This window comes from Rhea americana, unplaced genomic scaffold (assembly GCF_003343005.1).
Source record: "Rhea americana isolate MKP2758 unplaced genomic scaffold, rheAme1 scaffold_390, whole genome shotgun sequence".
Lineage (NCBI taxonomy): Eukaryota > Metazoa > Chordata > Aves > Rheiformes > Rheidae > Rhea > Rhea americana.
Window position 1 is genome coordinate 307264 of NW_028186524.1, and position 12286 is coordinate 319549.

The window sequence follows — 12286 nt, forward strand, 5'->3', positions numbered from 1 at the left end:
ATTCCTTAAATGCTGACCTGACTGCTTAGGTGAAGGCTCTTCTCCATCCAAACAGCATATTCATCATGTTACCTCCTACTGGAAGAGATACTACAGTATCTTCTTTCTTTGGAAGCTAGACATGCAGGCATTTCTAACTTTTTCTGGAATGGGAAGCTCTAAGCCTATGTTTTTTTTTACTAACAAACTGAGACAGAGTGAATGGTTTCCAGAGGAGAGAGAAATCTGAGTTTTGTAATTCCTGAAAATCTGAGTCATTGCTACCCACTGCCAGTTACCACTTTTGGAGCTCACTGGCAACTGTGTCCCAGTAGGCAGAGGAAGTGGGAAGTATTCAGATAYTGTCTTCCCAGGTATTTCTTGCTGTTAGAATGATAGATGGGAATCAAATGTGTGGCCTAAGTTTACAAGAAAGCCTGCAAACATTGCTCTCTTGTGCACAGACAGGCATTGCCCTGCTGAATTTGGCTTCCCTGMAAATGCTGTTAGTCCCTAAACCACTGCAGAATACTGCCATCTCTGACACGTTCTAAGTGCGAATTGGGGGTGACAGAATAAAGCTGTGTGTAAACTGCAGCAGACTGTAGGCATCTTCACCTTCAAATGAAGCTGCAAGCTTACAGCTCGCTGCTAAGCATGGCAGTCTCAGCACACTGCAATACTGCACAGGCTTTAGCAGAGCATACCCGACAGCATTCAGCAACTTCAGGACTTTCAGCTTATTTACCTGAAAAAACTGAGCTGATGAAGACTCGTACCAGGCTGGAGGGCTGGAAGGGAAGAGGAACCATCTTCCCACGGAGAAGATCCCAGCGCGTATCTGGACCGAAGCTCATGCTGCCAGCCAGACTCCCCGAGTCCTCCACAGCAGAGGCAGTTCTTCAGAGAGATGACTGATGGCAGTGAGCACCCGTCCGTGGTGCCTCTGACAGCTCAGCTCRCCTCGGCGCTCTGCACGTTACTCCAGAAAGCTGACGGGTTCCTTTGTTTAAGGAAAACCTGGTAAAATTTCAGCTACTTTGACAGGGGCTGTAGGAAATTATTGACTGTGTTTGCACTGACATGCAGTGAAACTTTGCCACATCCTGGAGCGATCTATCTGTATTTATGTTATCTCTGTAGCAACCAGTGTTTGTCACTTGGGCCCAGTCCCCAGGGCCTCCTCCTAAGGTGCCGAATGCGCTCCGTGTCAGGTGCTGTACATCTGAAGTCCCTTTGTTCACTGACCTTGACTGCACTGGAAATACTTGTCTGTATTTCAGCATCGGGTAAACGTACCAGTAGCATYTATGGCTCAAGCACTCTTAGCCGTTAAAGTGGGTTTCTTAACATGCTGGCACCATGGACCTGCTCTGTCACCGTTTGCCTTGTGTCAAGCTGTGTAAGAGTGAATTACTAAACTGTCTTAGTTAAAAATGTTCACAATAAATATTTCCTACTGCAGGGGCTTGGCAAAATTGGGCTACTGTCATTAGGTTTTTTACTATTTCTAGTTACTGAAATAAGAAACCAGCTTCAGATATCCAAGTTCTAAAATTCTGACTAAAGAAAGTCATTGTCAGCCTTAGCACTAAATAGACAGATTTTTGCTTTTCTCTTGGTCCTGGTCTATACTAACAAAAAAGCCTGTTGAAGTCCCTTTGATGTGTACATTCTTCTATTTGTAGTCACTGAGGTTCTGTAAATCCAGATCATGATGGTAGCTGGGTATAGCTTTTCTTGTAAGACATGCTRCTTTCTCTGTGACCTGTGGAAACAGATGGTGCTGTGCCAGCCAAGCAGATTTACTCAGAGCTATTTTCTGCTTCCCCATTTCCCCACAGAAGACCATAGTCTATTATCCTTGCGGCTTTTAGCCTTTTCCAGGAAACTCTGAATGGAGAGTATTGGGAAAAAACTTAAGATCAGCAAAAGCAGCTGCTGTTTTTCATAAAATGAGACTAAGGAGGCTGGTTTTCTGTTCCTCTCGCTCCCTGGCATACAGGGGTATAATGAAAGAAAAATTAGTAATTTGTATTTATGTAATAGGCCCCTTGTGCAGACAATACTTGATTAACCTTTGCAGTCATCTAGTCAAGTAAAAAGAAATTAATAGACATCCTAATCTATCATACATCAAACAGGCGGGAGACTGTCTTGCCTAAAGAGGCAAACATTAGAGAGGGCCTACACAAGGGCTAAGCCAGCATTAGAGTTTWGCCTATGTTGGTCTAAATCTAAGCCAATATTAGGACTTAAAATAATGTATTTTCAGACTGTTGTTCAACCTACTGCTATCAAATACAGCTCTGTAAAGGAAGCTGAGAATATATCATGCTGAAGAATCCCAGGACAGCAGACACAGGYTGGAGAATGAAGACAGCATCCAGGTAAGCTGAAAAATGGAAGATATTGATGGAAAGAGATGTAAGAACCTTTTTGTTATGCAGGCATCAACACAGAAGTTGTTTGGGACTCAGGATGTGTCTCAGCAGCACTCTGCGATAATGCTCTGTGCATCTCACACTGCATATACATGTCATTATTACCGATGACACCAATTTCTGTCACTAACAAAGCCAAGAAAATTAGCTGACTCGCTGATTAAGGCATTTGGCTCAGGGAGCCGGATGCACCCAGCAAAATTAATTTTAGAATCCGGGCCCATATTAGCAGATCATGTTTGGAAAAACAAGATCTACCTGGCCTAATGAGAATCATCAAGGGTTGGGATRGTTGGAAAAAAAGGAAGTTTGCTTTCTGCAGGAGTGCAGCATCGTCCATTCTGCCAAGCAGGGAGATTCTATAGTTTGCAAATCAAAAACAAACAAAACCAACCAACCAAATCTTTTCAAGGGACATTCAGGATTTCTTTAGGCTATAAAAACGCTCAGACCTCTAAACATATCAGACCTGTTTTTCTGCATTCCTCATCTRTATCCTGCCTGTACCCTAAAGCTCTTTAAGATGAAATCAGTGTCTCACACTGATTCTTTCTAAAAGGTTACATTTGCAAGTGCTCTAAAAAAAAATCTTTCAAATTCTCTTGAGGAACATAAAGAAAACAGTGGTCACGATGGAAGATACTATAAATGGTACTTTGACGTGGAATAAAGTGTGAAAAAGGCAAATGTTAGTGCAAGTGTGAAAGAGAAGCCAGACTCAGAGATAATCATGAATGTCGATCTTAGTGCTATCGACATCTTCTTTGTCAGAAATGTCACCGCAGAGATAAAGTGAGTAGCAACTGTGAGTCACGATGGCAGAGCAGTCTCTGGTATGGAAGGAAATCAGTTTTTTCTCACCGTCTGTCTGCTTCACGCAGCCAGTGAGCCGTCATCCCCCACAGCTCGCTCACAGATTGCTGCCTTTACAGACCGCATGAGGGCAGGATTAAATTCTTAGCTGGGTGGTAGTTTTGTAGGTGGTTACTCAGTAAGGACCTCACTGTCAGTGTTTAACAAAATCCAAAACCCTTTAATTGGTTTTTATTTACAGTTTTGAGAAGCAGTCTGGTCAYGCGAGGCACCCATGCACTCAAACAAATGTGATGCTGAACATCAGAATCCCAACTGTTAGAAGAATCAGTCAGAGTCAGCAAGAAGTAAATCCACAGCACCTGAGAAAGGCTAAATCTAAGGCCAAAGGAGAAATCAGTAGGGAGCAGCTGCTGATTTGCATGCCCTTGCCCCYTCCTGAGACACAGGAGGTGTGGAAAACCTGGACGAATTACTCATACCAGCTTTCATGTTCTCCCTTCCAGTCCCAGGGGAAGTCCTCTTCTCTCCCTGGAAAGAAACTTCTTTGAGGACCCACTGAGAACTCTGAGACAGTAATCAAACTATCAAGGTGTAGAAATTCTTTCCTTTGATTGACCCCCAGTTTGGTTACTTGCCTTCATTTACTGTGAGGAGTAATTTTTAAGTTTCCTGCAGCATTATCCATTATTTTTCTACAGAGGAAGGGCTTTAGAATTTTCCTTATTGGTGAAGTTGATCTGTGAAGATAAAATCTATAGACACTTTATATGRCTGACTATGTGTAAAAGGAAAGGGAAACCTGTCAATCAACAAGAAATGCTGAGAGCAGCAATTGAAACACTTTGCTTTTTCCGTCAAGCAACCAAGGCCTCTTTAAGGATTAAACCTATTGCTAAATTTAGGTACATCTCACTAGAGTTAATATCAGGAGTTATCAGATCAGAACATCTTTGTAGGCAATGACGTCTGTCCCATGGAAGTCGAAGCCTTGGCACGCTTCTCTCCTACCCGGTGCTGTTGCAGAGTTTGGARCCGGGAACATTTTGCACAGCCAGCACAGCATGAGGCTCAAATGCTGTAGGATTTTTCAAAGCCCTTGAAATACCTACTCTCATCTGCTTGCTTTTGTTTACTATTCTCTCTAGGTCCTCAGCAAAATTTGTTCATAACACTGAAACATATGTTACAGGAGAGAAGAATTGTTAAACCATATTAAACATCCTARCGCTTTTTTTCTGACATTTTTAAAAATGTGTAACAGGACTTGCACTGACCTTCTTTTCCATTGGTCAAGTCATATGGAGACTTTAAAACCCATACTCCAACGTAACTTACATTCTCAACCGCTATGATAAATAAGGGAACACTAGTAAACATTTTAAAAGAGTTAGATGGGGGGCAGAAAAGTGACATTCTTAAGAAAATAAGTAGCCCTTTCCAGATCTTCATTTAATCAGCCAGAAGACTGACTGCACTGAGTTCTCCATAGTGTTCCCAGCTCTGTGCCGTGGAAGAAAGTTATTTCATCCCTCCAGGAAATGCCCCTGGTATCACTATAAGCATTCTCATTCTGGCTGGAGCAATCTTAAGTTTATGTGTAAGTAAGCATAAAGGGCTTCCCAGAGGCATAGAAGCCCTGTAGAACCCTGTGCCCTTGCAGCAGTGGCTAAAATATACTTTTGAAAGAACCATCTTTGCTATCTGAGATGAAGGAGGCTGGTCTGGAATAGTACCAAAGGCTACCAGAGCTCAGCCCTGAAAATTCAAGAAAGGTTCTGTATCTCTCACTATGAAGTGCTTCACTAAATGAAAGTTGAGACTCCTTTCTGGCAGGTGTCTTCTCAATACTGATCATGTCCCAGAAAAAGGTATTTTGAAGGTGAAGAAAACTTTAGATTTTAACATATCTCAGAATATTTCTCCTATCTGTTCTTAGTTAGCTGCTATAATCTGACTCAACCCAAAATACTTTGAAGAGTAAGGACTCTGGCACTTTGAAAACAGCAGCTGCTAACAGTACCATGCTAAATAAATATTCAGGGTTCTCACACCTGTTCAAGGCATTGATTTTTTTTTTTTTTTTGTTTTAAATAGGAAGATTGAAATTCTATACAAATATGCTAGAATTGTGTATGTGTGTGTATACATACCTGTCCCAGGTGAATGCTTTCCTTTATCTTACAGTGATAAAAGGAAAGACAGAGTTAACTGGTATAAACATCAAATGAGAATATTTTGGAAATTAGCTTTCTTATTTCTCTCTCTGAAATTTCAGAAAAATCTACTTAGACTGTAACACCACAAATACAACAACAGCAATGGACCTTTTCCCATGTTATTTCCAATTATAATATACTTAGAAATACACTTAGAACATATCGAAGTCTGTTGTCTGCCTCCAGTTAAATCAAGTTGTCATCAAATCAAGGAACAAGCAGAGTAAGTCGATCAAATGAGTGTGTGATTCCTGAGACTCGCAAAAGTAAAAAAAAACATGCTTATTTGCTCAAGTGCCATTGAACAATCAGAGTCACTTCACAATTTTTATTTATTTTTTGAGGGCTTTCATAAAACAAAATTCCCCTTAAACCAGACATCTCATAAAACATGAATTACAGTCTTGTGCATGCTAGTGATACATCAGGTTTCAGGAGAATAGTATTTGCAAACCAGGTAGAATCCTTGTTCCTACCAAAGGGGAAKAAGAGTCACAAAGTTAAGGCACTTTCAAAACCCCAGCCCACAGTTTGTCTGACCTCCTGTACTGGTTTTCATCTGGTTGAACACAAGAACCTTTAGGTTACAGGTACTCTTTTGTTAAATTAACCATTGTAGCTTCAGTTTTGCAACAGGGACAAAAAATGGGGCAGTTCTCAAAGTCCTCCAATTTATATTCCCAGTTTCAAGCTCCTCACTTACCACCACTTTCAAGAGGACAGCAAAAAAACCCTTGTCATTGGGGTTGGCAACATGCTACTTAACTGAAAGCCCAAGGCTCCATCCCCAGGCATGCCATTTCCACAGCAGTGATCTCAGCTCTTGGTGATGAAAAAAATTCAGAACAAATTCAGGTCTTTAGCGCACAGTGCTCCAGATGATGCTTTTAAAAACAAAATCAGTTACAAGAACAGTTTGAAACTAGTCTAAAAGCCAATATTCACTAAGCTGAGACAGACTCCTCCCTGAGCCATACAAGACATTTGATATTCTCCTTCACTCACTGGGCACATGCTCCTCCCACAGATCAGTAGTTTGACTAAAAGGGACCTACAAAGGATACTCAGTTTCTTCAGCTGGTGTTCTCTTATCAGTCTTTTAAAGTACTTTTAATCCATTTGTTGTGAAATCTCCTTTCTCAGCCTTTAAATGTTGATTTAAAAATATGGGAAATACTATCTGTACCTACGGAAGGAGTTGAGGCTAACCTCCAGCACAAGCCAGCACATAGCTGTGGGCTTAGGACCTTACTTAGAAGTATCCAATTCTGTATATAAATATGCAAAGCTTTAATAAAAAGCCAGTTTCAGGTCCATTAATTTGGTGCCCTGACAATTACAAATAAATAGTAATAAATACTTGTTTACACTTTTACACCCTTCATGTATTCCACRGGATTATAAACAAAACAGAACCATGCTTCTTCCTCAGTTAAATACAATGAGATTTGAGTTGGGACATACAATTGCTAACAATGTGCAGCAACACTACACAACAGTTTAGAAGAACAACAGTATCAATACATAGCACTTAGAGCATTCTGCAGCCCTTGCAGGGTTCATTCAAAGCCCTTGCAAACAAAGACTTAGCTAAGAAAGAGACAATGTTATATCCAGAAAGAATCAGAGGGAATTTAGATGAGAAAAAAAATGTAATTACCCAAAGTGGAATTTGGCCAGGACACCAGAATTGATGTCTTTATTGCACATAAAATGTCACATTAACTGGAGATACTGCAGATATGGGAGCTAAGAAAATTAGATCAGGTTCATATGAGACCTTTTAATTTCCTTGAGTATGAAAATCCAATTTCCACATGGATTGTGTCTAAACAGTTTGATGTTTTGGTAGACATCAAAAAGGTCAATGAAAACTCAAAGGAACCTATCCAGCTGCAGGAGCACAAACCACTATCTCCATTCAAAAATTAATACAATGAAAGACTTTACATCAGTTGAAAATGTTGCATCGTAATTGCTGGCAGTTTGGGAACTGGCATCAAAGTATCATCCTGGCACAAATCTACAAATCTCTGAAAACAAGCTCAGAAGAGAGAGACAGAGACGAAGTAGCAAGAAGCAGCAAAGAGTGCAGATGAAATTCAGGGACCCGCCTGGCAGAGTCCTGGCTTCCAACTCTTCTCTGAAGTCTCAGAGAAAAGGACTGGAGGATAAACGAGGTCACAGGTGGCTTTGAGATGCAGTTCTGAAAGAATTTTCTTGGCCTATTTACTGTGCAGTTGCTTCTTTTATTCAGCTTTCTTTGCTTTCCGTTTTCTTGTGCCTTCATTTAGCTCCTCCTTAGATTTTGCAGGAGGAGGTGGAGGATGGGAAACCTCATGGGAGGCACCATGCTGGTCATGATGATGACTAGTGTGTTCATTAGAAAGTGAGCCAAAGAAAATTGGGCAGAGGAAGTCTTCAACAGGAGCAAAAGGTGAGGCATGAGAGTGAGTTGCTGTCATGAAAACCTGCCATGCAACAGTGGATACTTAAAGTTAATGATCACATACATCAGTGATGAAATACTAATAGGAGCATCCCACTAAGCACAGATAAGAGTCCCTATTACTGTATGACTTGAGGGAGAATTGCAAGGATCTTCCTCTGCCATAGTGCCWATATGATGGAGAATTCAGTCTATAATTTCTTGAACAGATCTTCCCTGGTGTGTACAGGCAATGCCTTCAACAGTGGCTTAGAAAGGTGATCAAAGCTAGGTGCAAGAACTAGTCCTAGTATTTCTTAACAGAAACCAGTGGGACTCATAGGTTGCTTTCCAACTGCCCTGCAGAATAGCTCATTTTCATCATTAACTTTCTTAAAAATAACATTTTCAGTTTTTCACTTTATGAACTTACTCATGCAGAGATTCTACACAGGCAAGAAAACACAGGCACCTACAYTAAAGTTCTGTAAAGTTAGGAGGCACAGATCAGCAGAACCCACTAAAAAGAGTAGAAAGCAGGATTCCAAAACCAGCATTTTGACTTAAACTAGTGAATTCCCTCAACTTGACTCTACACCCCATTTCTTCTCTGGTCCTGCACATATTTTAGCAGCAAATGTGCTGTAAACTTACCTTGCAAACTATCATGAACATGGTGAAAAAGAAGATGAGGTTGGCTTCAGAGATGGGGAGCCAGTGAGTTTGCTGCAGAGTGAAGAGGAGCGTGCCATACAGGCTAGCCTTTGTAGGGCTAGAAGAGAAATAAGCAAGTTGTCTAGAAGGTTTGCATAGTTTATATCCAGTCCTGAATCCAGTCCTGAATCCAGTTCTTTAAATTCCGTTTTCAGTCTGGCAGAGAATTTACAGCTAGCTACTTACAAGGACATATGGAGAATTTCATTTGTTTCTGGCTTCCAGACCCCACGCAACAGTTGCTCAAAGTTAGACATTAAAGCAACACCAGAACCTGCAAGACAGTAAAAGTGAACAAATAAAACTGCCACAGCAGAAGAGTGCTTATCTCTCTCTTCCAGATTCCCAAGGAAGAAGGATAACCCAAGATGAACAAAAAAATCATAACTTTCTTCCCAAACTTAAAAGTTGTTACTCTAAAATACCAGCTAACCACATACATTAACCGGCTTATCAATCAGCACCAAGTGATGTGTTCACCCTAGCGTCACTCACAGATTCTCCCATCCATCCCCACACAGGCTGCGTGTCCCTGCTGTGTTAAGAGTATCTCATGTTTCACCTTTGACCCATCCGGTAGCCATCATAACGAACCACCCGTGGTGGTGAGCATGGTGGACCCCAGCAGCAATTTTGCGAACTCTGACCACCTCCTTCATTGCCACAAAGACAAGCTTCATAGGCAGAAAGCTAACGCACTTGTAGAAGAGGTTCATGGGACAGAAGAATATCAAATACCTGGAACAAAACCACAAAGAGTTCAGGGGCCCATTTGTATGTCTTCATTTGGGATGTTCAGACAGGAATAAGAACACTGTGGTGTTAGCCTGAATTATGTCAGGGAAAAAGAAAATGCTAGTTCTGTCACACAAAAGCACATAGATTCCCTATGCACTGAGGAAATTAAACCTTTGAGAGACTATGGTTAACTTGTGCACATTTCATGAATATAACCAAAAAACGACCCCCAGACTTCACTGCGTGACACTCTTCTACTATATGTRGTGTCAGCGCAGTGCATGCTGCTTTTGCGGTTTGGCCACAGTTCAGCTGTGGCAGCTATGAATAGAAATGCCCTGCAGTTGGACTGTCTCCAGACCATATAAGCAAAACATTAGACAACTGGTCAGACAAACTGGAAACCAAATCTAGGAATACAAAAGACTCRAAGACTACTTCACATTACCTCTTCTTTCCCCCACTTAATCCAAACAAATACATGTGTGGCACACAAACAGAATCCCTCTCTTCACACAGGATGATTTCATACACACCCACCAGTGTCTTACGCTTAGTAAGTGAGATGAAGTGTAAAAGACTCACCAGACTGCTGTGGCCAGGACAACACTGGAGTTATTACTGAAATAATGAAGAGGTGATTCTCCAAGTAACAGATCAGCAAGTATGTAACTTCCAAAGCAGTGGAGCATAGCACAAAGCCAAGAGGCGAAAGGGCTTCTACGAGACATCTCCACAGCTCCTGTGAAACAAATTCCAAATGAGAAGACACATTCAACAAATACGCAGAAGCTCCAATACCAATATCCAAGAAACTTTCTTTGCATTTTATCCAACAATAAAATGTCAGAGAAAAGTGGTTGAAAAACAAAATACAAACATGTATTCTGTGAAACCTGAGCACGTACTGATGTTGTCAAGAAACGACACCTGATCATACCTTACAGGCCCCCCATGAGATTTCATATGAACAGAGTCATTAAAAGTTTATGACTTGGCTAAGAGCTTATCTCCTATGGTTTCTGCTACTTCCTGAAGATAGAAAGAACAATTTTTTCCCTTGAAATCAAAGTCTTTTTACAATCTAAAAATAAAATGCATACTAGTACCATTCTCTCCATTGCTTCAACCTAGGTGCCCTCTAGAATTCATGAACAATCTGTTCAGCTCTTTCATTCATAAGATAACCTGTAAAAATAGAACAGTAATTCTTAATCTTTCATTTAAGAGAAGGGGATCTGAGGATTCTTTCCTGCCCCTGTTCTAATTTGCAAATGCCCTATAACTTTAGAAACTAGAACTACATATTAAAGCAGTGTTATGGTTTGGTAATATATTACGGTCTCCCACACCCTTCTACTGCATTGTTTGTTTGGGTTTTTTTGATCCCTTTTGCCATTTTCATCCATTGCTGCACTTCTTCAGGGAAGTCTCTCAAGCATATCAATTTCGTAAGATTCTTTCATCACCTTAAGCTGATTCCAGAGTTCTTCGTGCAGGGTTTCAGTCACCATACTCATTCAGTAAGCCAGTAACAGGCAGCCAAAAGACAGAATGCTGAAATGTTAACAGTGGCTTAGCTTACTTTAAATAACAGTAAATGAATCAGCATATGCTAAAACTATGAGTATTTGTACTCTGCCATCATGGAAAGAAAACTCCATCCTCAAAGACATTCAAACCAGCTGAAAACATAGTGGAAGTGACACAGGTAGAATCAGCTTCATATAATGGCTGTTGTACAGGAACCTGAAATTTAGTTTGGTGCTAATATTTAGTAAAAMTTTTCTTTTGTTCCATAAAGACATGCCACCTCCAAGGAGGAGRCACGTTACCACCCAACCCTCATCTTAAATATAGGTGCTGTGGGATGAAGCAGTCTAATAACTGAGTGAAAAGTACAACCAGCCTTATGCAATCCAAGWAGATTATTGGCCTTACATACTTTTAAAGGTGTTTTCGTAAGACCTGCCTGTTAACTGTTCAGTTTAGCACTGTGTGTTGGGAAACAGCTGCAGACGGCCAAACCTTGGAAACCCAACCGTTCCGTTTACACGGAGTCTAAATAGAACAGTACAACAGCACGTAGCTTGTGCAGCACAGCAACCTGAAAGCTGCAGAACGGGAGGATCTCAAAGTCATGCCAAAGGGGAATTTTGGCCCTCATTCACCAGGTAGTTACACYGAAACTGTTCAAAACAGAGCACGAAGAATGAACGCGGTGCCAGAAACGCAACAGAGACGAGGCCGAGGCACAGCCAGACCGCAACACGGAAGGAAACGAAGGCTAAGATGCAGGCGCGCRGACCTTCACTAGAGAGGCCCGAGGGAACAAGACAGCACGGTCAGCGGTCAGCTAGGGTGTCTGAGAGCGCACCGGGAGGTGGGAAAAGCCGAGSTTTTGCACCAGCCGGCACCCAGCCCTCGCTTCTCTCTGCTTCATCCCCAGGCGCATGCCAGCACCGCGGGCTCCGGCCGAGCGAGGGGCACGGACGGGCAGGGGGGATTATCTGTTCTCGCACCAAGTGTCTCGGGTTAAGGCCTGAGGAAACATCACCGCCACGCGCCGACCGTTACTGCTGCTGTTACTGCTGCTGTTACTGCTGCTGTTACTGCTGTTACTGCTGCTGCGGCCCCCGGGCCTGGCCGACGGCGCTGTTCCTGCGCGGCCCCCGGCTCGCCGCCGTCTACGGGCACGGGCCGGCGCGGCGGCGGCCCCGGCCCGCACTGACCTGGCTCGTACTTGAGGTAGAGGACGGAGACGATGAAGTAGGCGAGGTCGAAGAGCGGGAAGACGGGGAGGGCGGCGAAGGCGGCCGCCAGCTCCCCGAGCTGCAGGGCGCCCGCCAGCTCCATGACGCCCGTTCAGCGGCGGCAGCGCCGGCCGCTCTGCGCCGCTCGGCACCGCCCCCGCCCCACGCGGGGAGGCGGCTCCGCCCCACGCGGGGAGG

General features: G+C 42.7%; 2 protein-coding genes across 4 annotated transcripts in view; one reads left to right on the forward strand and one right to left on the reverse strand.

Annotated features, from left to right (window-relative positions):
• Positions 1-1868: 1868 nt before the first annotated feature.
• The window catches only part of SMIM7 (small integral membrane protein 7), a 15423-nt gene continuing 5005 nt past the window's right edge, over positions 1869-12286 (forward strand). Inside the window, exon 1 of one of the 2 annotated variants that reach the window (XM_085313640.1) lies at positions 1869-2369. In XM_085313640.1, coding sequence (XP_085169766.1) covers positions 2314-2369 — 56 coding nt within the window. In that variant the 5' untranslated portion in view covers positions 1869-2313. The remainder of the gene's footprint in view (positions 2370-12286) is intronic. The other variant, XM_085313641.1, reaches the window with a different exon arrangement.
• TMEM38A (transmembrane protein 38A) lies at positions 5770-12280 on the reverse strand. 2 transcript variants are annotated; one of them, XM_085313639.1, is made up of 7 exons: positions 12068-12156; positions 10445-10523; positions 9921-10077; positions 9160-9335; positions 8784-8871; positions 8538-8655; positions 5770-7926 (listed from the first exon to the last, which is right to left on the reverse strand). In XM_085313639.1, the coding sequence occupies exons 3-7, from the start codon at positions 10064-10066 to the stop codon at positions 7705-7707; spliced, it is 750 nt and encodes a 249-aa protein (XP_085169765.1). In that variant the 5' UTR covers positions 10067-10077; positions 10445-10523; positions 12068-12156; the 3' UTR covers positions 5770-7704. The 2 variants fall into 2 exon arrangements, with proteins under 2 accessions (XP_085169765.1, XP_085169764.1); XM_085313638.1 differs by lacking the exon at positions 10445-10523 and having other exon boundaries at positions 12068-12280.